The sequence below is a fragment of the Salmo salar genome, unplaced genomic scaffold (assembly GCF_965601325.2).
Source record: "Salmo salar unplaced genomic scaffold, fSalSal1 ptg000838l, whole genome shotgun sequence".
Lineage (NCBI taxonomy): Eukaryota > Metazoa > Chordata > Actinopteri > Salmoniformes > Salmonidae > Salmo > Salmo salar.
The window spans coordinates 1,270,001-1,295,884 of NW_027675516.1; the positions used below are offsets into that span (position 1 = coordinate 1,270,001).

Genomic DNA, 25,884 nt, shown 5'->3' on the forward strand with positions numbered 1-25,884 from the left:
TATTACCACAAAGTAAACCAACCCTCCTCCTCTCCACCAGGTTACCTGTTATTACCACAAAGTAAACCAACCCTCCTCCTCCAGTTTACCTGTTATTACCACATAGTAAACCAACCCTCCTCCCACCAGGTTACCTGTTATTACCACATAGTAAAGCAACCCTCCTCCCACCAGGTTACCTGTTATTACCACATAGTAAACCAACCCTCCTCCCACCAGGTTACCTGTTATTACCACATAGTAAACCAACCCTCCTCCTCCCTCCAGTTTACCTGTTATTACCACATAGTAAACCAACCCTCCTCCCACCAGGTTACCTGTTATTACCACATAGTAAACCAACCCTCCTCCCCCCACCAGGTTACCTGTTTGCTCTGGGTCCGCTGGTGTTTGTCAGCGTGTTTGATGTGTGGTTGGAATCCTTCACTACCAGACAGGCTTACGTCGTCAACCTCTTCTCCGTTGGGGTGGTCGCCTTCGGATGTACAGGTAGCACACGAACACCCTAACCCTTCCCTGTCCGTTGCCTTCCCTTTAGAGATATGTTATTTGACGATGTACTTCGGTAGTACTAGTGACTACCGATTTATTTAATCTTAGTTTTAGTCGACTGAATAATACATGTGACATCCTGGTTATTTAACTCCGTGCTCTCTGTCTCTGTCTCTTTAACCGTTTTCACACTGCACCTTAGCTAAGGAGGCTCTTAGCCCTGGGAGAAGGAGGCTCTTAGCCCTGGGAGAAGGAGGCTCTTAGCCCTGGGAGAAGGAGGCTCTTAGCCCTGGGAGAAGGAGGCTCTTATAGCCCTGGGAGAAGGAGGCTCTTAGCCCTGGGAGAAGGAGGCTCTTATAGCCCTGGGAGAAGGAGGCTCTTATAGCCCTGGGAGAAGGAGGCTCTTATAGCCCTGGGAGAAGGAGGCTCTTATAGCCCTGGGAGAAGGAGGCTCTTATAGCCCTGGGAGAGGAGGCTCTTATAGCCCTGGGAGAAGGAGGCTCTTAGCCCTGGGCGAAGGAGGCTCTTATAGCCCTGGGCGAAGGAGGCTCTTAGCCCTGGGAGAAGGAGGCTCTTAGCCCTGGGAGAAGGAGGCTCTTAGCCCTGGGAGAAGGAGGCTCTTAGCCCTGGGAGAAGGAGGCTCTTAGCCCTGGGAGAAGGAGGCTCTTAGCCCTGGGCTAGTTGGCTTAGCACCGACTTTGAGGGGGGAAACGCATATCATTTTCACTGTGTAATCACAAAAACTGCATTTTCACTTAATTTGTATATGCCTGTGCTGCGTTCTGCACGCTATTTTAAAAAGGACATTTAATACTGTTTCATCCTTCCAAAAACCTGATGAAAAAGAAAAAAAACGAAATCAATGCCAAAAACTTTGGCTGCTATGGCTAACAAAAACGGTTGCTATGCAAGCTTGCTAACGGTTGCTATGCAAGCTTGCTAACGGTTGCTATGCAAGCGTGGTAACGGTGGGCTATGCAAGCGTGGTAACGGTTGCTATGCAAGCTTGGTAACGGTTGCTATGCAAGCTTGGTAACGGTTGCTATGCTAGCTTGCTAACGGTTGCTATGCAAGCTTGCTAACGGTTGCTATGCAAGCGTGGTAACGGTTGCTATGCAAGCTTGGTAACGGTTGCTATGCAAGCTTGCTAACGGTTGCTATGCAACAGTAGTAGTAGCTTGCTAACGTCTTCTCGCTCAGCTAGCCAACTGAAGCCACAAACTCTACAGCTGAAAAGGGCAACAAACGTTCCACATCTTAATCTGTTTACATAGCTTCTCTATTGACGTTTCATTTCAATCCGTTATAATAATAATTGGTTCATGATTTTGCCTCTGGTGTCACCGCTGTCGAAAGGAGTGGACCAAAGCGCAGCGTGTTTGTAGTTCCACATTTTATTAATTCCGTGAAACTTTGCAATACAGAAATAACTGGAATGACAAAAACAACAAACCGTGACGCAGAGAGAAACAAACACTACTCAAATTATAACAACCCACAAAACCCAGGAAGAAAAACCCCTACTAAATATGATCTCCAATTAGAGACAACGAGGACCAGCTGCCTCCAATTGGAGATCAACCCAAAAAACAACAACATAGAAAAACTAGACTTAAACATAGAAATACAAAACATAGAAAAACACAAAACACAACCTGTCACGCCCTGACCTACTCTACCATAGAAAATAACCTCTTACTATGGTCAGGACGTGACATCTGGGTCAGAAAAGTTTACGTCTCGTCGGTGCACAGAATTCTCTGTACAGGGGGGGAGAGATGGCATTTTCAAAAGTGATAAACATTGTTTTCCGAGGTCTAGCAAGGCAGACAGCAAGGTTCATACAAACCATCACTGTTGGAAATCAAATAGCTAGGCTAGAAGCAAGAGCAGATAATGTGTTTAAAAAAATTGCCTTATTGCTTATATCATTGGTCCCGTGGCAGATATAGAATGTTGGTCGAATGTGTGTTTGTCCGCTCGGGGCTTTGGTATACCAGTGTGAATCCTTACCCCAGGGCTTTGGTATACCAGTGTGAATCCTTAGCCCCGGGGCTTTGGAATACCAGTGTGAATCCTTACCCCAGGGGCTTTGGAATACCAGTGTGAATCCTTACCCCCAGGGGCTTTGGAATACCAGTGTGAATCCTTACCCCCAGGGCTTTGGTATACCAGTGTGAATCCTTAGCCCCGGGGCTTTGGAATACCCATGTGAATTCTTAGCCCCAGGGCTTTGGAATACCAGTGTGAGTCCTTACCCCGGGGCTTTGGAATACCAGTGTGAGTCCTTACCCCGGGGCTTTGGAATACCAGTGTGAATCCTTAGCCCGGGGCTTTGGTATACCAGTGTGAATCCTTAACCCCAGGGCTTTGGTATACCAGTGTGAATCCTTAGCCCCGGGGCTTTGGAATACCCATGTGAATTCTTAGCCCCAGGGCTTTGGAATACCAGTGTGAGTCCTTACCCCGGGGCTTTGGAATACCAGTGTGAGTCCTTACCCCGGGGCTTTGGAATACCAGTGTGAATCCTTAGCCCGGGGCTTTGGTATACCAGTGTGAATCCTTACCCCCAGGGCTTTGGTATACCAGTGTGAATCCTTAGCCCCGGGGCTTTGGAATACCCATGTGAATTCTTAGCCCCAGGGCTTTGGAATACCAGTGTAAATCCTTATCCCAGGGCTTTGGTATACCAGTGTGAATCCTTAGCCCCAGGGCTTTGGAATACCAGTGTGAATCCTTAGCCCCGGGGCTTTGGTATACCAGTGTGAATCCTTAGCCCCGGGGCTTTGGAATACCAGTGTGAATCCTTAGCCCGGGGCTTTGGTATACCAGTGTGAATCCTTAGCCCCAGGGCTTTGGAATACCAGTGTGAATCCTTAGCCCGGGGCTTTGGAATACCAGTGTGAATCCTTAGCCCGGGGCTTTGGAATACCAGTGTGAATCCTTAGCCCGGGGCTTTGGAATACCAGTGTGAATCCTTAGCCCGGGGCTTTGGAATACCAGTGTGAATCCTTAGCCCGGGGCTTTGGAATACCAGTGTGAATCCTTACCCCGGGGCTTTGGAATACCAGTGTGAATCCTTACCCCGGGGCTTTGGAATACCAGTGTGAATCCTTACCCCGGGGCTTTGGAATACCAGTGTGAGTCCTTACCCCGGGGCTTTGGTATACCAGTGTGAATTCTTATCCCAGGGCTTTGGTATACCAGTGTGAATCCTTACCCCGGGGCTTTGGAATACCAGTGTGAGTCCTTACCCCGGGGCTTTGGAATACCAGTGTGAGTCCTTACCCCGGGGCTTTGGTATACCAGTGTGAATTCTTAGCCCCAGGGTTTTGGTATACCAGTGTGAATCCTTATCCCGGGGCTTTGGAATACCAGTGTGAATCCTTATCCCGGGGCTTTGGAATACCAGTGTGAATCCTTATCCCGGGGCTTTGGTATACCAGTGTGAATCCTTAGCTCGGGGCTTTGGAATACCAGTGTGAATCCTTAGCTCGGGGCTTTGGTATACCAGTGTGAATCCTTACCTCCGGGGCTTTGGTATACCAATGTGAATCCTTATCCCGGGGCTTTGGAATACCAGTGTGAATCCTTATCCCGGGGCTTTGGAATACCAGTGTGAATCCTTATCCCGGGGCTTTGGTATACCAATGTGAATCCTTAGCCCAGGGCTTTGGAATACCAGTGTGAATCCTTACCTCCGGGGCTTTGGTATACCAATGTGAATCCTTATCCCGGGGCTTTGGTATACCAGTGTGAATCCTTATCCCGGGGCTTTGGTATACCAATGTGAATCCTTATCCCGGGGCTTTGGAATACCAGTGTGAATCCTTAGCCCGGGGCTTTGGAATACCAGTGTGAATCCTTAGCCCTGGGGCTTTGGAATACCAGTGTGAATCCTTAGCCCGGGGCTTTGGAATACCAGTGTGAATCCTTAGCCCAGGGCTTTGGTATACCAGTGTGAATCCTTATCCCAGGGCTTTGGTATACCCATGTGAATTCTTAGCCCCAGGGCTTTGGAATACCAGTGTAAATCCTTATCCCAGGGCTTTGGTATACCAGTGTGAATCCTTAGCCCAGGGTTAACAAATGCTTGTGTGAACACAGGATAAGCTAGCCCAGAGTCAGTCTTAGCCTGGGGCTACGATAGCCCGGGGCTACGAACGATGCCGTGTGAAAAGGCCTTTTGTGTTTGCGTTTGTCCTCCCTCAGTACAGCAGTCCAGTTTCTATGGTTACATGGGGATGCTGCCCAAGAGATACACACAGGGGGTGATGACTGGAGAAAGTAAGAGCTGTCATCGTCGTTATATTACTGTATATTCTATGCATCTTCATTATATTACTGTATATTCTATGCATCTTCATTATATTACTGTATATTCTATGCATCTTCATTATATTACTGTATATTCTATGCATCTTCATTATATTACTGTATATTCTATACCACTTCATTATATTACTGTATATTCTAGACATCTTCATTATATTACTGTATATTCTATACATCTATAAGCTACACTTGTAGGCTATTGCCAGACAATTTGACAGAAAGGGGAATTATTGTAATCATAACACAGACAATTTATTTATTTCAATACATTTTTGCGTCACCAGCCTACCGATTGTAAATTACTTGTTTAGCACGGCTTGGAACGCTTCTCAACCAATCACAATGCTTGTCATATCTTCACTAATCCTCTCCTCTCCTCTCTCTCTCTCTCTCTCTCTCTCTCTCTCTCTCTCTCTTCTCTCTCTCTCCTCTCCCCAGGTACAGCAGGTGTAATCATCTCTCTGAGTCGTATCTTCACGAAGCTCCTGATCAGTAACGAGAGAATAAACACACTCATCTTCTTCCTGGTTTCCATCACCATAGAGATGCTCTGCTTCCTTCTCCACCTCATTGTCCGTCGCTCACGATTCGTCCGCTACTACACAGGCCCCACCCACCGGGGTCACGGCCAGGGGATAGGTCATGACATCGGGTCGGAGGTCAGCGGGACGGGATACAGGGTTCACCACGACGTCACTACAGAGGAAGTAAGATTTGTAAGTCAGTCTAGACCTCGGGGGAGAGTGGTAATGAAGTACAGTGGTTCTATGGGATAATCAGGTAGAGTGGTGGGATAATCAGGGAGAGTGGTGGGATAATCAGGTAGAGTGGTGGGATAATCAGGGAGAGTGGTGGGATAATCAGGTAGAGTGGTGGGATAATCAGGGAGAGTGGTGGGATAATCAGGGAGAGTGGTGGGATAATCAGGGAAAGTGGTGGGATAATCAGGTAGAGTGGTGGGATAATCAGGTAGAGTGGTGGGATAATCAGGTAGAGTGGTGGGATAATCAGGTAGAGTGGTGGGATAATCAGGGAGACTGGTGGGATAATCAGGTAGAGTGGTGGGATAATCAGGTAGAGTGGTGGGATAATCAGGTAGAGTGGTGGGATAATCAGGTAGAGTGGTGGGATAATCAGGTAGAGTGGTGGGATAATCAGGTAGAGTGGTGGGATAATCAGGGAGACTGGTGGGATAATCAGGTAGAGTGGTGGGATAATCAGGGAGAGTGGTGGGATAATCAGGTAGAGGGGTGGGATAATCAGGTAGAGTGGTGGGATAATCAGGGAGACTGGTGGGATAATCAGGTAGAGTGGTGGGATAATCAGGGAGAGTGGTGGGATAATCAGGTAGAGTGGTGGGATAATCAGGGAGAGTGGTGGGATAATCAGGTAGAGTGGTGGGATAATCAGGGAGAGTGGTGGGATAATCAGGGAGAGTGGTGGGATAATCAGGGAGAGTGGTGGGATAATCAGGTAGCGTGGTGGGATAATCAGGGAGAGTGGTGGGATAATCAGGGAGAGTGGTGGGATAATCAGGTAGAGTGGTGGGATAATCAGGTAGAGTGGTGGGATAATCAGGGAGAGTGGTGGGATAATCAGGTAGAGTGGTGGGATAATCAGGTAGAGTGGTGGGATAATCAGGTAGAGTGGTGGGATAATCAGGGAGAGTGGTGGGATAATCAGGTAGAGTGGTGGGATAATCAGGGAGAGTGGTGGGATAATCAGGTAGAGTGGTGGGATAATCAGGGAGAGTGGTGGGATAATCAGGGAGAGTGGTGGGATAATCAGGTAGAGTGGTGGGATAATCAGGTAGAGTGGTGGGATAATCAGGTAGAGTGGTGGGATAATCAGGTAGAGTGGTGGGATAATCAGGGAGAGTGGTGGGATAATCAGGTAGAGTGGTGGGATAATCAGTGGTTCTTCTGGCCTGAATCCCCGCTGCTAATCAACTAATGTAGCGGAGAGAGAGAGAGAGAGAGAGAGAGAGAGAGAGAGAGAGAGAGAGAGAGAGAGAGAGAGAGAGAGTCTTTATTTTACTAATGTAACGTTGGCTTATTGCCACATGCATCACAGTGACTACGTCTCCTACGTACCTGAACAAGGTTACGTCAACCTGCTGAACACACACACGGTTATTTCCTATCTAAGGGACCTGGTTGACCTGACACGTTGGGGTTATGCACTACAGAGGAAACCAGGAGAGGATAGGAGACAAGGAGGCTATGGAGAGGGGGGAGTGTTGATACATGAAGTGTTTTGTCTCATCTCAGGGTAACGGAGTGGCGGCGACGACGTCGCCATCTGATGACGTCACGGATGAGTTCACGGGAGGGACGTACGTTCGGTTTGGAATTCCTAAAGACAAGATCCGGAGAAGCTGGCCTGGACTACGAGGTAACAACCTCTATCTATCTGTCTATCTGTCTGTCTGTCTGTCTGTCTGTCTGTCTGTCTGTCTGTCTGTCTGTCTGTCTGTCTGTCTGTCTGTCTGTCTGTCTGTCTGTCTGTCTGTCTGTCTGTCTGTCTGTCTGTCTGTCTGTCTGTCTGTCTGTCTGTCTGTCTGTCTACAATAACAAAAATGAACAGTAAACATTACACTCACAAAAGTTCCAAAATAATAAAAACATTACAAATGTCATATTATGTACAAATAGTTAAAGTACAAAAGGGAAAATAAACATAAATATGGGTTGTATTTACAATGGTGTTTGTTCTTCACTGGTTGCCCTTTTCTTGTGACAACAGGTCACAAATCTTGCTGCTGTGATGGAACACTGTGGTATTTCACCCAGTAGATATGGGAGTTTATCAAAATTGGGTTTGTTTTCGAGTTATTTGTGTATCTGTGTAATCTGAGGGAAATGTGTGTCTCTAATATGGTCATACATTTGGCAGGAGGTTAGGAAGTGCTGCTCAGTTTCCACCTAATTTTGTGGGCAGTGTTGCACATAGCCTGTCTTCTTGAGAGCCAGGTCTGCCTACGGCGGCCTTTCTCAATAGCAAGGCAATGCTCACTGAGTCTGTACATAGTCAAAGCTTTCCTTAAGATTGGGTCTGTCACAGTGGTCAGGTATTCTGCCACTGTGTTCTCTCTGTTTAGGGACAAATAGCATTCTAGTTCGCTCAGTTTTTTTGTTGATTCTTTCAATGTGTTATGTAATTATCTTTTTGTTTTCTCATGATTTGATTGGGTCTAATTGTGTTACTGTCCTGGGGCTCTGTGGGGTGTGTTTGTGTTTGTGAACAGAGCCCCAGGACCAGCTTGCTTAGGGGACTCTTCTCCAGGTTCATATCTCTGTAGGTGATGGTTTTGTTATGGAAGGTTTGGGAATCGCTTCCTTTTAGGTGATTTTGACATGATGAATTTAACAGCTCTTTTCTGGATTTTGATAATTAGCGGGTATCGGCCTAATTCTGCTCTGCATTATTTTGTGTTTTACGTTGTACACAGAGGATATCTTTTGGCAGAATTCAGCATGCAGTCTCAATTTGGTGTTTGTCCCATTTTGTGAATTCTTGGTTGGTGAGCGGACCCCAGACCTCACAACCATAAAGGGCAATGGGTTCTATAACTGATTCATGTATTTTTAGCCAGATCCTAATTGGTATGTTGAATTTTATGTTCCTATTGATGGCATGGAAAGCCCTTCTTGCCTTGTCTCTCAGATCGTTCACAGCTTTGTGGAAGTTACCTGTGGAGCTGATGTATTTGTGGAGTTTCTCCCGTTCTTCTCTGCAGATCCTCTCAAGCTCTGTCAGGTTAGATGGGGAGCGTCGCTGCACAGCTATTTTCAGGTCTCACCGAGATGTTCGAGTCCGGGCTCTGGCTGGGCCACTCAAGGACATTCAGAGACTTGTCCTGAAGCAACTGCTGCATTGTCTTGGCTGTAGCCATGAAGTGCTTTGAAAGGCTGGTCATGGCTCACATCAACACCATTATCCCAGAAACCCTAGACCCACTCCAATTTGCATACCGCCCTAACAGATCCACAGATGATGCCATCTCTATTTCACTCCACACTGCCCTTTCCCACCTGGACAAAAGGAACACCTGTGTGAGAGAATGCTGTTCATTGACTACAGCTCAGCGTTCAACACCATAGTACCCCTCAAAGTTGATGTGAGCCATTAACAACCTTTCAAAGCATTTCATGGCTACAGATGTGAGTGCTATGGTTCTGTAGTCATTTAGGCAGGTTACCTTAGTGTTCTTGGGCACAGGGACTATGATGGTCTGCTTGAAACATGTTGGTATTACAGACTCAATCAGGGACATGTTGAAAATGTCAGTGAAGACACCTGCCAGTTGGTCAGCGCATGCTCACAGTACACATCCTGGTAATCCGTCTGGCCCCGCAGCCTTGTGTATGTTGACCTGTTTAAAGGTCTTACTCACGTCGGGTACGGAGAGCGTAATCACACAGTCGTCCGGAACAGCTGATGCTCTCATGCATGCCTCAGTGTTGCTTGCCTCGAAGCGAGCATAGAAGTAGTTTAGCTCGTCTGGTAGGCTCGTGTCACTGGGCAGCTCTCGGCTGTGCTTCCCTTTGTAGTCTGTAATAGTTTGCAAGCCCTGCCACATCCGACGAGCGTCAGAGCCGGTGTAGTAGGATTCAATCTTAGCCCTGTATTGACGCTTTGCCTGTTTGATGGTTCGTCGGAGGGCATAGCAGGATTTCTTGTAAGCTTCCGGGTTAGAGTCCCGCACCTTGAAAGCGGCAGCTCTACCCTTTAGCTCAGTGTGAATGTTGCCTGTAATCCATGGCTTCTGGTTGGGGTATGTACGTACGGTCACTGTGGGGACGACGTCCTCGATGCACTTATTGATAAAGCCAGTGACTGATGTGGTGTACTCCTCAATGCCATCGGAAGAATCCCAGAACATGTTCCAGTCTGTTCTAGCAAAACAGTCCTGTAGTTTAGCATCTGCTTCATCTGACCACTTTTTTATAGACCGAGTCACTGGTACTTCCTGCTTTAGTTTTTGATTGTAAGCTGGAATCAGGAGGATAGAATTATGGTCAGATTTACCAAATGGAGGGCAAGGGAGAGCTTTGTACGTGTCTCTGTGTGTGGAGTACAGGTGATCTAGAATTATTTTCTCCCTCTGGTTGCACATTTAACATGTTGATGGAAATTTGGTAGAACTGATTTAAGTTTCCCTGCATTAGTCTCTGGCCACTAGGAGCGCCGACTCTGGGTGAGCGGTTTCCTGTTTGCTTATTTCCTTATACAGCTGACTGAGTGCGGTCTTAGTGCCAGCATCTTTCTGTGGTGGTAAATAAACAGCCCTCAGCCTCTGACTCGGTCCTGTCTTGCCCTCAGCCTCTGACTCGGTCCTGTTTCACCCTCAGCCTCTGACTTGGTCCTGTCTTGCTCTTAGCCTCTGACTTGGTCCTGTCTTGCTCTCAGCCCCTGACTTGGTCCTGTCTTGCCCTCAGCCTCTGACTTGGTCCTGTCTTGCTCTCAGCCCCTGACTTGGTCCTGTCTTGCCCTCAGCCCCTGACTTGGTCCTGTCTTGCCCTCAGCCTCTGACTTGGTCTTGTCTTGCCCTCAGCCTCTGACTCGGTCCTGTCTTGCTCTCAGCCTCTGACTCGGTCCTGTCTTGCCCTCAGCCTCTGACTTGGTCCTGTCTTGCCCTCAGCCTCTGACTTGGTCCTGTCTTGCTCTCAGCCTCTGACTTGGTCCTGTCTTGCTCTTAGCCTCTGACTTGGTCCTGTCTTGCTCTCAGCCCCTGACTTGGTCCTGTCTTGCCCTCAGCCCCTGACTTGGTCCTGTCTTGCCCTCAGCCTCTGACTTGGTCTTGTCTTGCCCTCAGCCTCTGACTCGGTCCTGTCTTGCTCTCAGCCTCTGACTCGGTCCTGTCTTGCCCTCAGCCTCTGACTTGGTCCTGTCTTGCCCTCAGCCTCTGACTTGGTCCTGTCTTGCTCTCAGCCTCTGACTCGGTCCTGTCTTGCTCTCAGCCTCTGACTCGGTCCTGTCTTGCCCTCAGCCTCTGACTTGGTCCTGTCTTGCCCTCAGCCTCTGACTTGGTCCTGTCTTGCCCTCAGCCTCTGACTTGGTCCTGTCTTGCCCTCAGCCGCTGACTTGGTCCTGTCTTGCTCTCAGCCTCTGACTTGGTCCTGTCTTGCCCTCAGCCTCTGACTCGGTCCTGCCTCGCCCTCAGCCTCTGACTTGGTCCTGTCTTGCCCTCAGCCTCTGACTTGGTCCTGTCTTGCTCTCAGCCTCTGACTTGGTCCTGTCTTGCTCTTAGCCTCTGACTTGGTCCTGTCTTGCTCTCAGCCCCTGACTTGGTCCTGTCTTGCCCTCAGCCCCTGACTTGGTCCTGTCTTGCCCTCAGCCTCTGACTTGGTCTTGTCTTGCCCTCAGCCTCTGACTCGGTCCTGTCTTGCTCTCAGCCTCTGACTCGGTCCTGTCTTGCCCTCAGCCTCTGACTTGGTCCTGTCTTGCCCTCAGCCTCTGACTTGGTCCTGTCTTGCTCTCAGCCTCTGACTCGGTCCTGTCTTGCTCTCAGCCTCTGACTCGGTCCTGTCTTGCCCTCAGCCTCTGACTTGGTCCTGTCTTGCCCTCAGCCTCTGACTTGGTCCTGTCTTGCCCTCAGCCTCTGACTTGGTCCTGTCTTGCCCTCAGCCGCTGACTTGGTCCTGTCTTGCTCTCAGCCTCTGACTTGGTCCTGTCTTGCCCTCAGCCTCTGACTTGGTCCTGTCTTGCCCTCAGCCTCTGACTCGTCCTGTCTTGCCCTCAGCCGCTGACTGGGTCCTGTCTTGCTCTCAGCCTCTGACTTGGTCCTGTCTTGCCCTCAGCCGCTGACTTGGTCCTGTCTTGCTCTCAGCCTCTGACTTGGTCCTGTCTTGCCCTCAGCCTCTGACTTGGTCCTGTCTTGCCAACAGCAACTCAGAGGTGACCTCTTGTACGCATGAATGATTTCTGATTGAACAATTGTGCAAAGACGTTTTTGCACACGTGCAGAAGAGGTTCACATTCATGCGAGTAATTTGTATCAGATGTGACCAAATGTTTTCATTTTGTTTGACATCATTTGCTCAACTGAGTTTTGTATCTTTTTGAAGAGAGTTGTGTTTACTGTTTTTTCCAAAAATGTGCTTAGCATTTGCATTGTGTGTGAAAAACAAAAGAGAAATGACTTTAAGAGTTTAGCACAAAGTAATACTGTAGTGCTCATGAGGTTGTGATGGAGATCAGATCAGATCAGATCCACGCCAGTTTCATTCAAAGTGTCTTCGTGATCTGGAGAAACTGTAATATCGAATGTATTAGTGTGCTTTGTAAACATACTCAATGATTCTACCCAATGTTTGTACACTATGAATACCTACAGCATCCCTCTTCCCTCCCCCTCTCCCCTCTCCTCCCCTCCCACTTATCCCTCCTCCATCTCCTCCCCTCCCCCTTCTTCCTCTTCCCCCCCTCCCTCCCCCTTCTTCCTCTTCCCCCCTCCCTCCCCCTTCTCCCTCTTCCCCCCTCCCTCCCCCTCTTCTCCCCTTCCCCTTCTCTCCTCCCCCTCGCTTCCCCCTCTCCCCTCCCCTCCCCTCTCATCCCTCCCCTCCCCCTCATCCCTCCCCTCTCATCCCTCCCCCTCTCCTCCCTCCCCCTCTCATCCCCTCCCCCTCCCCCTCTCATCCCCCTCCCCTCTCCTCCCTCCCCCTCCCCCTCTCATACCTCTCCTCCCTCTCCCCTCTCCTCCCTCCCCCTCTCATCCCCTCCCCCTCTCATCCCCCTCCCCTCTCCTCCCTCCCCCTCCCCCTCTCATACCTCTCCTCCCTCTCCCCTCTCCTCCCTCCCCCTCCCCCTCTCATACCTCTCCTCCCTCTCCCCTCTCCTCCCTCCCCCTCCCCCTCTCTCCCCCGTCAGATATGTTTCTTCACAGGTACATCGTTGCCAGGGTGATCTGGGCCTACATGTTGTCTATAGCAGTGACCTACAGCATCACTCTGTGTCTGTTTCCTGGTCTGGAATCAGAGATACGCAACCCAACCCTGGGGGAGTGGCTACCTATACTCATCATGGCCACATTCAACATGGCCGACTTCGTAGGCAAGGTCAGTCTACTTGGCCAGTGGTTCTCAAACCTCTCCTCGGGGACCCCCAGCTGTTCCAAACCTCTCCTTGGGGACCCCCAGCTGTTCCAAACCTCTCCTTGGGGACCCCCAGCTGTTCCAAACCTCTCCTTGGGGACCCCCAGCTGTTCCAAACCTCTCCTTGGGGACCCCCAGCTGTTCCAAACCTCTCCTTGGGGACCCCCAGCTGTTCCAAACCTCTCCTCGGGGACCCCCAGCTGTTCCAAACCTCTCCTCGGGGACCCCCAGCTGTTCCAAACCTCTCCTTGGGGACCCCCAGCTGTTCCAAACCTCTCCTTGGGGACCCCCAGCTGTTCCAAACCTCTCCTTGGGGACCCCCAGCTGTTCCAAACCTCTCCTTGGGGACCCCCAGCTGTTCCAAACCTCTCCTTGGGGACCCCCAGCTGTTCCAAACCTCTCCTTGGGGACCCCCAGCTGTTCCAAACCTCTCCTTGGGACCCCCAGCTGTTCCAAACCTCTCCTTGGGGACCCCCAGCTGTTCCAAACCTCTCCTTGGGGACCCCCAGCTGTTCCAAACCTCTCCTTGGGGACCCCCAGCTGTTCCAAACCTCTCCTCGGGGACCCCCAGCTGTTCCAAACCTCTCCTTGGGGACCCCCAGCTGTTCCAAACCTCTCCTTGGGGACCCCCAGCTGTTCCAAACCTCTCCTCGGGGACCCCCAGCTGTTCCAAACCTCTCCTCGGGGACCCCCAGCTGTTCCAAACCTCTCCTTGGGGACCCCCAGCTGTTCCAAACCTCTCCTTGGGGACCCCCAGCTGTTCCAAACCTCTCCTCGGGGACCCCCAGCTGTTCCAAACCTCTCCTTGGGGACCCCCAGCTGTTCCAAACCTCTCCTTGGGGACCCCCAGCTGTTCCAAACCTCTCCTTGGGGACCCCCAGCTGTTCCAAACCTCTCCTCGGGGACCCCCAGCTGTTCCAAACCTCTCCTTGGGGACCCCCAGCTGTTCCAAACCTCTCCTTGGGGACCCCCAGCTGTTCCAAACCTCTCCTTGGGGACCCCCAGCTGTTCCAAACCTCTCCTTGGGGACCCCCAGCTGTTCCAAACCTCTCCTCGGGGACCCCCAGCTGTTCCAAACCTCTCCTTGGGGACCCCCAGCTGTTCCAAACCTCTCCTCGGGGACCCCCAGCTGTTCCAAACCTCTCCTTGGGGACCCCCAGCTGTTCCAAACCTCTCCTTGGGGACCCCCAGCTGTTCCAAACCTCTCCTCGGGGACCCCCAGCTGTTCCAAACCTCTCCTCGGGGACCCCCAGCTGTTCCAAACCTCTCCTCGGGGACCCCCAGCTGTTCCAAACCTCTCCTCGGGGACCCCCAGCTGTTCCAAACCTCTCCTCGGGGACCCCCAGCTGTTCCAAACCTCTCCTTGGGGACCCCCAGCTGTTCCAAACCTCTCCTTGGGGACCCCCAGCTGTTCCAAACCTCTCCTTGGGGACCCCCAGCTGTTCCAAACCTCTCCTCGGGGACCCCCAGCTGTTCCAAACCTCTCCTTGGGGACCCCCAGCTGTTCCAAACCTCTCCTCGGGGACCCCCAGCTGTTCCAAACCTCTCCTTGGGGACCCCCAGCTGTTCCAAACCTCTCCTTGGGGACCCCCAGCTGTTCCAAACCTCTCCTTGGGGACCCCCAGCTGTTCCAAACCTCTCCTTGGGGACCCCCAGCTGTTCCAAACCTCTCCTCGGGGACCCCCAGCTGTTCCAAACCTCTCCTTGGGGACCCCCAGCTGTTCCAAACCTCTCCTTGGGGACCCCCTTGGGGACCCCCAGCTGTTCCAAACCTCTCCTTGGGGACCCCCAGCTGTTCCAAACCTCTCCAGGATCGATAGATATATGATAGATAGATAGATAGATAGATAGATAGATAGATAGATAGATAGATAGATAGATAGATAGATAGATAGATAGATACTGTAGAATAGATAGATAGATACTGTAGAATAGATAGATAGATACTGTAGAATAGATAGATAGATACTGTAGGATAGATAGATAGATACTGTAGGATAGATACTGTAGGATAGATAGATAGATACTGTAGGATAGATAGATAGATACTGTAGGATAGATAGATACTGTAGGATAGATAGATAGATAGATAGATAGATAGATAGATAGATAGATAGATACTGTAGAATAGATAGATAGATACTGTAGGATAGATAGATAGATACTGTAGGATAGATAGATAGATAGATACTGTAGGATAGATAGATAGATAGATAGATAGATAGATAGATAGATAGATACTGTAGAATAGATAGATAGATACTGTAGGATAGATAGATAGATACTGTAGGATAGATAGATAGATACTGTAGGATAGATAGATAGATACTGTAGGATAGATAGATAGATACTGTAGGATAGATAGATAGATAGATAGATAGATAGATAGATAGATAGATAGATAGATAGATAGATAGATAGATAGATAGATAGATAGATAGATAGATACTGTAGAATAGATAGATAGATACTGTAGGATAGATAGATAGATACTGTAGGATAGATAGATAGATACTGTAGGATAGATAGATAGATACTGTAGGATAGATAGATAGATACTGTAGGATAGATAGATAGATAGATAGATAGATAGATAGATAGATAGATAGATAGATAGATAGATAGATAGATAGATAGATACTGTAGAATAGATAGATAGATACTGTAGGATAGATAGATAGATACTGTAGGATAGATAGATAGATACTGTAGGATAGATAGATAGATACTGTAGGATAGATAGATAGATAGATAGATAGATAGATAGATAGATAGATAGATAGATAGATAGATAGATAGATAGATAGATACTGTAGAATAGATAGATAGATACTGTAGGATAGATAGATAGATACTGTAGGATAGATAGATAGATACTGTAGGATAGATAGATAGATACTGTAGGATAGATAGATAGATACTGTAGGATAGATAGATACTGTAGGATAGATAGATAGATAGATAGATAGATAGATAGATAGATAGATAGATACTGTAGAATAGATAGATAGATACTGTAGTATAGATAGATAGATACTGTAGGATAGATAGATAGATACTGTAGGATAGATAGATAGATACTGTAGGATAGATAGATAGATACTGTAGGATAGATAGATAGATAGATAGATAGATAGATAGATAGATAGATAGATAGATAGATAGATAGATACTGTAGAATAGATAGATAGATACTGTAGGATAGATAGATAGATACTGTAGGATAGATAGATAGATACTGTAGGATAGATAGATAGATACTGTAGGATAGATAGATAGATACTGTAGGATAGATAGATAGATACTGTAGGATAGATAGATACTGTAGGATAGATAGATAGATAGATAGATAGATAGATAGATAGATAGATAGATAGATACTGTAGAATAGATAGATAGATACTGTAGTATAGATAGATAGATACTGTAGGATAGATAGATAGATACTGTAGGATAGATAGATAGATACTGTAGGATAGATAGATAGATACTGTAGGATAGATAGATAGATAGATAGATAGATAGATAGATAGATAGATAGATAGATAGATAGATAGATAGATAGATACTGTAGAATAGATAGATAGATACTGTAGGATAGATAGATAGATACTGTAGGATAGATAGATAGATACTGTAGGATAGATAGATAGATACTGTAGGATAGATAGATAGATAGATAGATAGATAGATAGATAGATAGATAGATAGATAGATAGATACTGTAGAATAGATAGATAGATACTGTAGAATAGATAGATAGATACTGTAGGATAGATAGATAGATACTGTAGGATAGATAGATAGATACTGTAGGATAGATAGATAGATACTGTAGGATAGATAGATAGATAGATAGATACTGTAGGATAGATAGATAGATACTGTAGGATAGATAGATAGATACTGTAGGATAGATAGATAGATAGATAGATAGATAGATAGATAGATAGATAGATAGATAGATAGATAGATAGATAGATAGATAGATAGATACTGTAGGATAGATAGATAGATACTGTAGGATAGATAGATAGATACTGTAGGATAGATAGATAGATAGATAGATAGATAGATAGATAGATAGATAGATAGATAGATAGATAGATAGATACTGTAGAATAGATAGATAGATACTGTAGGATAGATAGATAGATACTGTAGGATAGATAGATAGATACTGTAGGATAGATAGATAGATACTGTAGGATAGATAGATAGATACTGTAGGATAGATAGATAGATAGATAGATAGATAGATAGATAGATAGATAGATAGATAGATAGATAGATAGATAGATACTGTAGAATAGATAGATAGATACTGTAGGATAGATAGATAGATACTGTAGGATAGATAGATAGATACTGTAGGATAGATAGATAGATAGATAGATACTGTAGGATAGATAGATAGATACTGTAGGATAGATAGATAGATACTGTAGGATAGATAGATAGATAGATAGATAGATAGATAGATAGATAGATAGATACTGTAGAATAGATAGATAGATACTGTAGAATAGATAGATAGATACTGTAGGATAGATAGATAGATACTGTAGGATAGATAGATAGATACTGTAGGATAGATAGATAGATAGATAGATAGATAGATAGATAGATAGATAGATACTGTAGAATAGATAGATAGATACTGTAGAATAGATAGATAGATACTGTAGGATAGATAGATAGATACTGTAGGATAGATAGATAGATACTGTAGGATAGATAGATAGATAGATAGATAGATAGATAGATACTGTAGAATAGATAGATAGATACTGTAGAATAGATAGATAGATACTGTAGGATAGATAGATAGATACTGTAGGATAGATAGATAGATACTGTAGGATAGATAGATAGATACTGTAGGATAGATAGATAGATAGATAGATAGATAGATAGATAGATAGATACTGTAGAATAGATAGATAGATACTGTAGAATAGATAGATAGATACTGTAGAATAGATAGATAGATACTGTAGGATAGATAGATAGATACTGTAGGATAGATAGATAGATACTGTAGGATAGATAGATAGATACTGTAGGATAGATAGATAGATACTGTAGGATAGATAGATAGATAGATAGATAGATAGATACTGTAGAATAGATAGATAGATACTGTAGAATAGATAGATAGATACTGTAGGATAGATAGATAGATACTGTAGGATAGATAGATAGATACTGTAGGATAGATAGATAGATACTGTAGGATAGATAGATAGATAGATAGATAGATAGATAGATAGATAGATAGATAGATAGATAGATAGATAGATAGATAGATACTGTAGAATAGATAGATAGATACTGTAGAATAGATAGATAGATACTGTAGGATAGATAGATAGATACTGTAGGATAGATAGATAGATACTGTAGGATAGATAGATAGATACTGTAGGATAGATAGATAGATACTGTAGGATAGATAGATAGATAGATAGATAGATAGATAGATAGATAGATAGATAGATAGATAGATAGATAGATAGATAGATAGATAGATAGATAGATACTGTAGAATAGATAGATAGATACTGTAGAATAGATAGATAGATACTGTAGGATAGATAGATAGATACTGTAGGATAGATAGATAGATACTGTAGGATAGATAGATAGATAGATAGATAGATACTGTAGAATAGATAGATACTGTAGAATAGATAGATAGATACTGTAGAATAGATAGATAGATACTGTAGAATAGATAGATAGATACTGTAGGATAGATAGATAGATACTGTAGGATAGATAGATAGATACTGTAGGATAGATAGATAGATAGATAGATACTGTAGAATAGATAGATAGATACTGTAGAATAGATAGATAGATACTGTAGGATAGATAGATAGATACTGTAGGATAGATAGATAGATACTGTAGGATAGATAGATAGATACTGTAGGATAGATAGATAGATACTGTAGGATAGATAGATAGATAGATAGATAGATAGATAGATAGATAGATAGATAGATAGATAGACATATGATAGATAGATAGACATATGATATATAGATATATAGATATATAGATATATGATATATAGATATATGATATATAGATATACAGATATAGACCTTGCCTCACTAAGCCCTCTGTCCTTTCCAGATCCTGGCTGCGTTGCCCTATGAGTGGACGGGGGTTTACCTGCTCCTCTTCTCCTGCCTGCGGGTGGTCTTCATCCCTCTGTTGGTGATGTGCGTGTACCCTTCCTCCACCCCAACCTTGTCCCACCCCGTCTGGCCCTGCCTCTTTTCTCTCCTCATGGGCGTAACCAACGGTTACTTCGGATCAGTCCCCATGATTCAGGCTGCTGGGAAGGTCCCGCCGGAACAGAGAGAACTAGCAGGTGAGGGGGGGGGGGGGGGTGGAGGGGGAGAGGGGTGGTGAGGTAGTGGGGTAGAGGGGTGGTGAGGTAGTGGGGTGGTGAGGTAGTGGGGTGGTGAGGTAGTGGGGTGGTGAGGTAGAGGGGTGGTGAGGTAGAGGGGTAGAGGGGTGGTGAGGTAGTGGGGTGGTGAGGTAGAGGGGTAGAGGGGTGGTGAGGTAGTGAGGTAGTGGGGTGGTGAGGTAGTGGGGTGGTGAGGTAGAGGGGTAGAGGGGTGGTAAGGTAGAGGGGTGGTGAGGTAGAGGGGTGGTGAGGTAGAGGGGTGGTGAGGTAGTGGGGTAGAGGGGTGGTAAGGTAGTGGGGTGGTGAGGTAGTGGGGTGGTGAGGTAGAGGGGTAGAGGGGTGGTGAGGTAGTGGGGTGGTGAGGTAGTGGGGTGGTGAGGTGGAGGGGTAGAGGGGTGGTGAGGTAGAGGGGTGGTGAGGTAGAGGGGTAGAGGGGTGGTGAGGTAGTGGGGTGGTGAGGTAGAGGGGTGGAGGGGTAGAGGGGTGGAGGGGTGGTGAAGTAGAGGGGTGGTGAGGTAGAGGGGTAGAGGGGTGGTGAGATAGTGGGGTGGTGAGGTAGAGGGGTAGAGGGGTGGTGAGGTAGTGGGGGTAGAGGGGTGGTGAGGTAGTGGGGTGGTGAGGTAGACGGGTGGTGAGGTAGAGGGGTAGAGGGGTGGTGAGGTAGTGGGGTGGTGAGGTAGTGGGGTGGTGAGGTGGAGGGGTAGTGGGGTGGTGAGGTAGTGGGGTGGTGAGGTAGTGGGGTGGTGAGGTAGAGGGGTGGTGAGGTAGAGGGGTAGAGGGGTGGTGAGGTAGTGGGGTGGTGAGGTAGAGGGGTGGAGGGGTAGAGGGGTGGAGGGGTGGTGAAGTAGAGGGGTAGTGGGGGGGTGAGGTAGTGGGGTGGTGAGGTAGTGGGGTGGTGAGGTAGAGGGGTGGAAGGGGTAGAGGGGTGATGAGGTAGAGGGGTAGTGGAGGGGTGAGGTAGAGGATGGAAGGGGTAGAGGGGTGATGAGGTAGAGGGGTGGTGAGATAGAGGGGTGGTGAGGTAGAGGATGGAAGGGGTAGAGGGGTGATGAGGTAGAGGGGTGGAGGGGTAGAGGGGTAGAGGGGTGATGAGGTAGAGCGTGGTGGGGGGGGTGAGGTAGAGGGGTAGTAGGGGGGTGAGGTGAAGGATGGAAGGGGTAGAGGGGTGGAAAACCAGAAACGGGTTTCAGAAAAATGTGAAAATGATCTACTTTTATAATAATACAATTAATTGCCCAGAGAAAGAGATATTGTTTAACAAGTCATCATTTATATCTCATTATTGGGACCTCTAAAGAATCTTATTGATAAAAATCTAAATAAATTAAATCTACATTAACATTGTAATGTTTGAAGTTAATCTCAGTTTGAGGAACTATATTGTGGCCTTCCATGGCTTCCTGTTTCATGGGGGTATAGAAATGAGGTGACACACATTTCAAATCAATTCGTCATTCAGAAATGGTTAATTGACCACAAAATCCACTTTTTGTAATGGCCTTCTCAGTCTCCGGACATGAACCCATTCATACCTGTGGGATTGAATTGAAGAAGCCAAGTTCATAAATACAGATGAAGGATATGAAGGCTCTAGAAAGATCTATTGAGGAATGGTCTGAAATCCATTCCCGACGTGTTCTCCAATCTCAGAAAACATTTTTTGAAAACGTCTGTGTCGTTATCCTCGCAAGGGGAAGGTGATGGAGTATTGAAAACAGGGGTGTTCTTTCTAGGTGATGGAGTATTGAAAACAGGGGTGTTGACTGTGGGTGATGGAGTATTGAAAACAGGGGTGTTCTCTCTAGGTGATGGAGTATTGAAAACAGGGGTGTTCTCTCTAGGTGATGGAGTATTGAAAACAGGGGTGTTCTCTCTAGGTGATGGAGTATTGAAAACAGGGGTGCCAATACATTTAACTATCATTTTAAATGTTTACCTTTTAAACAGAATATCTTTCTCTAAACAATTGTAATAGTTTCAAAATCATATGATTTTCCAAGTTTTTTTTTGTGCACAAAATATAGCTCAGTATTTGTATAATTTATTTTATACAGTATTTTTGCTCATCTTTATCAAGGGTGCCAATAATTCTTGAGGTGACTGTATATACACTCTATACTGTAATACTGTAAACCACTAAACTGCAGCACGATCTCCTCCTACAATTTTGTGCCGATTTTCTACTTTGACCGTCCCCTATCTATATACTGTATAATAATCTCTCTCTCTCTCTCTCTCTCTCTCTCTCTCTCTCTCTCTCTCTCTCTCTCTCTCTCTCTCCCCTCCCTCCCTCCCTGTCACCCTCTCTCTCTGTCTCTCTCCTCTCTTCTCCTCTCTCTCTCTCTCTCTCTCCTCTCCTCTCTTCTCTCTCCCCTCCCTCCCTCCCACCCTCCTCTCCTCTCCTCTCCTCTCCTCTCCTCTCCTCTCCTCTCCTCTCCTCTCCTCTCCTCTCCTCTCCTCTCCCTCTCCTCTCCTCTCCTCTCCTCTCCTCTCCTCTCCTCTCCTCTCCTCTCCTCTCCTCTCCTCTCTCTCTCTCTCTCTCTCTCTCTCTCTCCCCTCCCCTCCCTCCCTGTCTCCTCTCTCTCTCTCTCTCTCTCTCTCTCTCTCCTGTCCTCTCCTCTCTCTCTCCCTCCCCTCCCTCCCTCCCTCCCTCCCTCCTCTCCTCTCCTCTCCTCTCCTCTCCTCTCCTCTCCTCTCCTGTCTCCAGGTAACACTATGACTGTATCGTACATGACAGGGTTGATGTTGGGATCAGCTGTGGCCTACGCTGCCTATAGCTTCACTGCACCGGGCTCAAACACACACACACACACCAACATCACCACAGGGTACTGAACACACACACACACACACACACACACACACACACACACACACACACACACACACACACACACACACACACACACACACACACACACACACACACACACACACACACACACACACACACACACGCACACAGAGAGCCCAGAAAAGGCCTCAGCGGAGAGGAGTCCCTCAAGACTGACAGGATACTGAACTCCAGCCTGACCTCTAACCTTTGACCCCAGGATGTTATCCTGGTCCACCTCCTGATCCTCCTCGTCTATACTGCTGAGCTTTCTGCTCTGCTCGGGGAGACAGAATCTCTGATTGGCTTTCTGCTCTGCTCGGGGAGACAGAAGCTCTGATTGGCTTTCTGCTCTGCTCGGGGAGACAGAAGCTCTGATTGGCTTTCTGCTCTGCTCGGGGAGACAGCGTGAACAGAATCTCTGATTGGCTTTCTGCTCTGCTCGGGGAGACAGAATCTCTGATTGGCTTTCTGCTCTGCTCGGGGAGACAGAAGCTCTGATTGGCTTTCTGCTCTGCTCGGGGAGACAGCGTGAACAGAATCTCTGATTGGCTTTCTGCTCTGCTCGGGGAGACAACGTGAACAGAATCTCTGATTGGCTTTCTGCTCTGCTCGGGGAGACAGAATCTCTGATTGGCTTTCTGCTCTGCTCGGGGAGACAGAATCTCTGATTGGCTTTCTGCTCTGCCCGGGGAGACAGCGTGAAGAGAATCTCTGATTGGCTTTCTGCTCTGCTCGGGGAGACAGAATCTCTGATTGGCTTTCTGCTCTGCTCGGGGAGACAGAATCTCTGATTGGCTTTCTGCTCTGCTCGGGGAGACAGAATCTCTGATTGGCTTTCTGCTCTGCTCGGGGAGACAGAATCTCTGATTGGCTTTCTGCTCTGCTCGGGGAGACAGAATCTCTGATTGGCTTTCTGCTCTGCTCGGGGAGACAGAATCTCTGATTGGCTTTCTGCTCGGGGAGACAGAATCTCTGATTGGCTTTCTGCTCTGCTCGGGGAGACAGAATCTCTGATTGGCTTTCTGCTCTGCTCGGGGAGACAGAATCTCTGATTGGCTTTCTGCTCTGCTCGGGGAGACAGAATCTCTGATTGGCTTTCTGCTCTGCTCGGGGAGACAACGTGAAGAGAATCTCTACTTGGCTTTCTGCTCTGCCCGTGTGACAGCTATGACATGATGCATTACATTATCCTTGCCTTTTCCGTCAGTATTCTACAGCGGGTCGAGATGCGGAACCTACTAGTGCTAAAAGTCTGTCTTTATTCTTCAGGGTTCATGTAAATATAAAGTTGTGAATGTAAAAAAATATGAAATAAAAAAAATGTATAACTGACAAACATTAAAAAAATACAATGTGTAAATATACCTGTCTGAGAGGTTGTTCTGTCCAGGGTCTGAGAGGTTGTTCTGTCCAGGTTCTGAGAGGTTGTTCTGTCCAGGGTCCAGGGTCTGAGAGGTTGTTCTGTCCAGGGTCCAGAGTCTGAGAGGTTGTTCTGTCCAGAGTCTGAGAGGTTGTTCTGTCCAGGGTCTTAGAGGTTGTTCTGTCCAGGGTCTGAGAGGTTGTTCTGTCCAGGGTCCAGGGTCTGAGAGGTTGTTCTGTCCAGGTTCTGAGAGGTTGTTCTGTCCAGGTTCTGAGAGGTTGTTCTGTCCAGGGTCCAGCGTCTGAGAGGTTGTTCTGTCCAGGGTCTGAGAGGTTGTTCTGTCCAGGGTCCAGGGTCTGAGAGGTTGTTCTGTCCAGGGTCTGAGAGGTTGTTCTGTCCAGGGTCTGAGAGGTTGTTCTGTCCAGGGTCTGAGAGGTTGTTCTGTCCAGGGTCCAGGGTCTGAGAGGTTGTTCTGTCCAGGTTCTGAGAGGTTGTTCTGTCCAGGGTCCAGGATCTGAGAGGTTGTTCTGTCCAGGGTCTGAGAGGTTGTTCTGTCCAGGGTCTGAGAGGTTGTTCTGTCCAGGGTCCAGAGCCTGAGAGAGGTTGTTCTGTCCAGAGCCTGAGAGAGGTTGTTCTGTCCAGGGCCTGAGGGGTTGTTCTGTCCAGGGTCTGAGAGGTTGTTCTGTCCAGGGTCTGAGAGGTTGTTCTGTCCAGGGTCTGAGAGGTTGTTCTGTCCAGGGTCCAGGGTCTGAGAGGTTGTTCTGTCCAGGGTCTGAGAGATTGTTCTGTCCAGGGCCTGATAGGTTGTTCTGTCCAGGGTCTGAGAGGTTGTTCTGTCCAGGGTCTGAGAGGTTGTTCTGTCCAGGGTCCAGAGCCTGAGAGGTTGTTCTGTCCAGGGCCTGATAGGTTGTTCTGTCCAGGGTCTGAGAGGTTGTTCTGTCCAGGGTCTGAGAGGTTGTTCTGTCCAGGGCCTGATAGGTTGTTCTGTCCAGGGTCTGAGAGGTTGTTCTGTCCAGGGTCTGAGAGGTTGTTCTGTCCAGGGTCCAGGGTCTGAGAGGTTGTTCTGTCCAGGGTCTGAGAGGTTGTTCTGTCCAGGGTCTGAGAGGTTGTTCTGTCCAGGGTCTGAGAGGTTGTTCTGTCCAGGGTCCAGGGTCTGAGAGGTTGTTCTGTCCAGGTTCTGAGAGGTTGTTCTGTCCAGGGTCCAGGATCTGAGAGGTTGTTCTGTCCAGGGTCTGAGAGGTTGTTCTGTCCAGGGTCTGAGAGGTTGTTCTGTCCAGGGTCCAGAGCCTGAGAGAGGTTGTTCTGTCCAGAGCCTGAGAGAGGTTGTTCTGTCCAGGGCCTGAGGGGTTGTTCTGTCCAGGGTCTGAGAGGTTGTTCTGTCCAGGGTCTGAGAGGTTGTTCTGTCCAGGGTCTGAGAGGTTGTTCTGTCCAGGGTCCAGGGTCTGAGAGGTTGTTCTGTCCAGGGTCTGAGAGATTGTTCTGTCCAGGGCCTGATAGGTTGTTCTGTCCAGGGTCTGAGAGGTTGTTCTGTCCAGGGTCTGAGAGGTTGTTCTGTCCAGGGTCCAGAGCCTGAGAGGTTGTTCTGTCCAGGGCCTGAGAGGTTGTTCTGTCCAGGGTCTGAGAGGTTGTTCTGTCCAGGGTCTGAGAGGTTGTTCTGTCCAGGGTCCAGAGCCTGAGAGAGGTTGTTCTGTCCAGAGCCTGAGAGAGGTTGTTCTGTCCAGGGCCTGAGGGGTTGTTCTGTCCAGGGTCTGAGAGGTTGTTCTGTCCAGGGTCTGAGAGGTTGTTCTGTCCAGGGTCTGAGAGGTTGTTCTGTCCAGGGTCCAGGGTCTGAGAGGTTGTTCTGTCCAGGGTCTGAGAGATTGTTCTGTCCAGGGCCTGATAGGTTGTTCTGTCCAGGGTCTGAGAGGTTGTTCTGTCCAGGGTCTGAGAGGTTGTTCTGTCCAGGGTCCAGAGCCTGAGAGGTTGTTCTGTCCAGGGCCTGAGAGGTTGTTCTGTCCAGGGTCTGAGAGGTTGTTCTGTCCAGGGCCTGAGAGATTGTTCTGTCCAGGGCCTGATAGGTTGTTCTGTCCAGGGTCTGAGAGGTTGTTCTGTCCAGGGTCTGAGAGGTTGTTCTGTCCAGGGCCTGATAGGTTGTTCTGTCCAGGGTCTGAGAGGTTGTTCTGTCCAGGGTCTGAGAGGTTGTTCTGTCCAGGGTCCAGGGTCTGAGAGGTTGTTCTGTCCAGGGTCTGAGAGGTTGTTCTGTCCAGGGTCTGAGAGGTTGTTCTGTCCAGGGTCTGAGAGGTTGTTCTGTCCAGGGTCCAGGGTCTGAGAGGTTGTTCTGTCCAGGTTCTGAGAGGTTGTT

General features: G+C 47.6%; 1 protein-coding gene across 2 annotated transcripts in view; it reads left to right on the forward strand.

The window, feature by feature from the left end:
• Nucleotides 1-23,545, forward strand: part of LOC123738346 (equilibrative nucleoside transporter 4) — a 36,204-nt gene extending 12,659 nt beyond the window's left edge. Inside the window, exons 5-11 of one of the 2 annotated variants that reach the window (XM_082972600.1) lie at nucleotides 361-489; nucleotides 4,705-4,779; nucleotides 5,266-5,534; nucleotides 7,098-7,221; nucleotides 12,700-12,887; nucleotides 19,068-19,308; nucleotides 22,055-23,545. In XM_082972600.1, coding sequence (XP_082828726.1) covers nucleotides 361-489; nucleotides 4,705-4,779; nucleotides 5,266-5,534; nucleotides 7,098-7,221; nucleotides 12,700-12,887; nucleotides 19,068-19,308; nucleotides 22,055-22,182 — 1,154 coding nt within the window. In that variant the 3' untranslated portion in view covers nucleotides 22,183-23,545. Of the gene's footprint in view, nucleotides 1-360; nucleotides 490-4,704; nucleotides 4,780-5,265; nucleotides 5,544-7,097; nucleotides 7,222-12,699; nucleotides 12,888-19,067; nucleotides 19,309-22,054 lie in introns of both variants that reach the window. The other variant, XM_082972599.1, reaches the window with a different exon arrangement.
• Nucleotides 23,546-25,884: the final 2,339 nt, after the last annotated feature.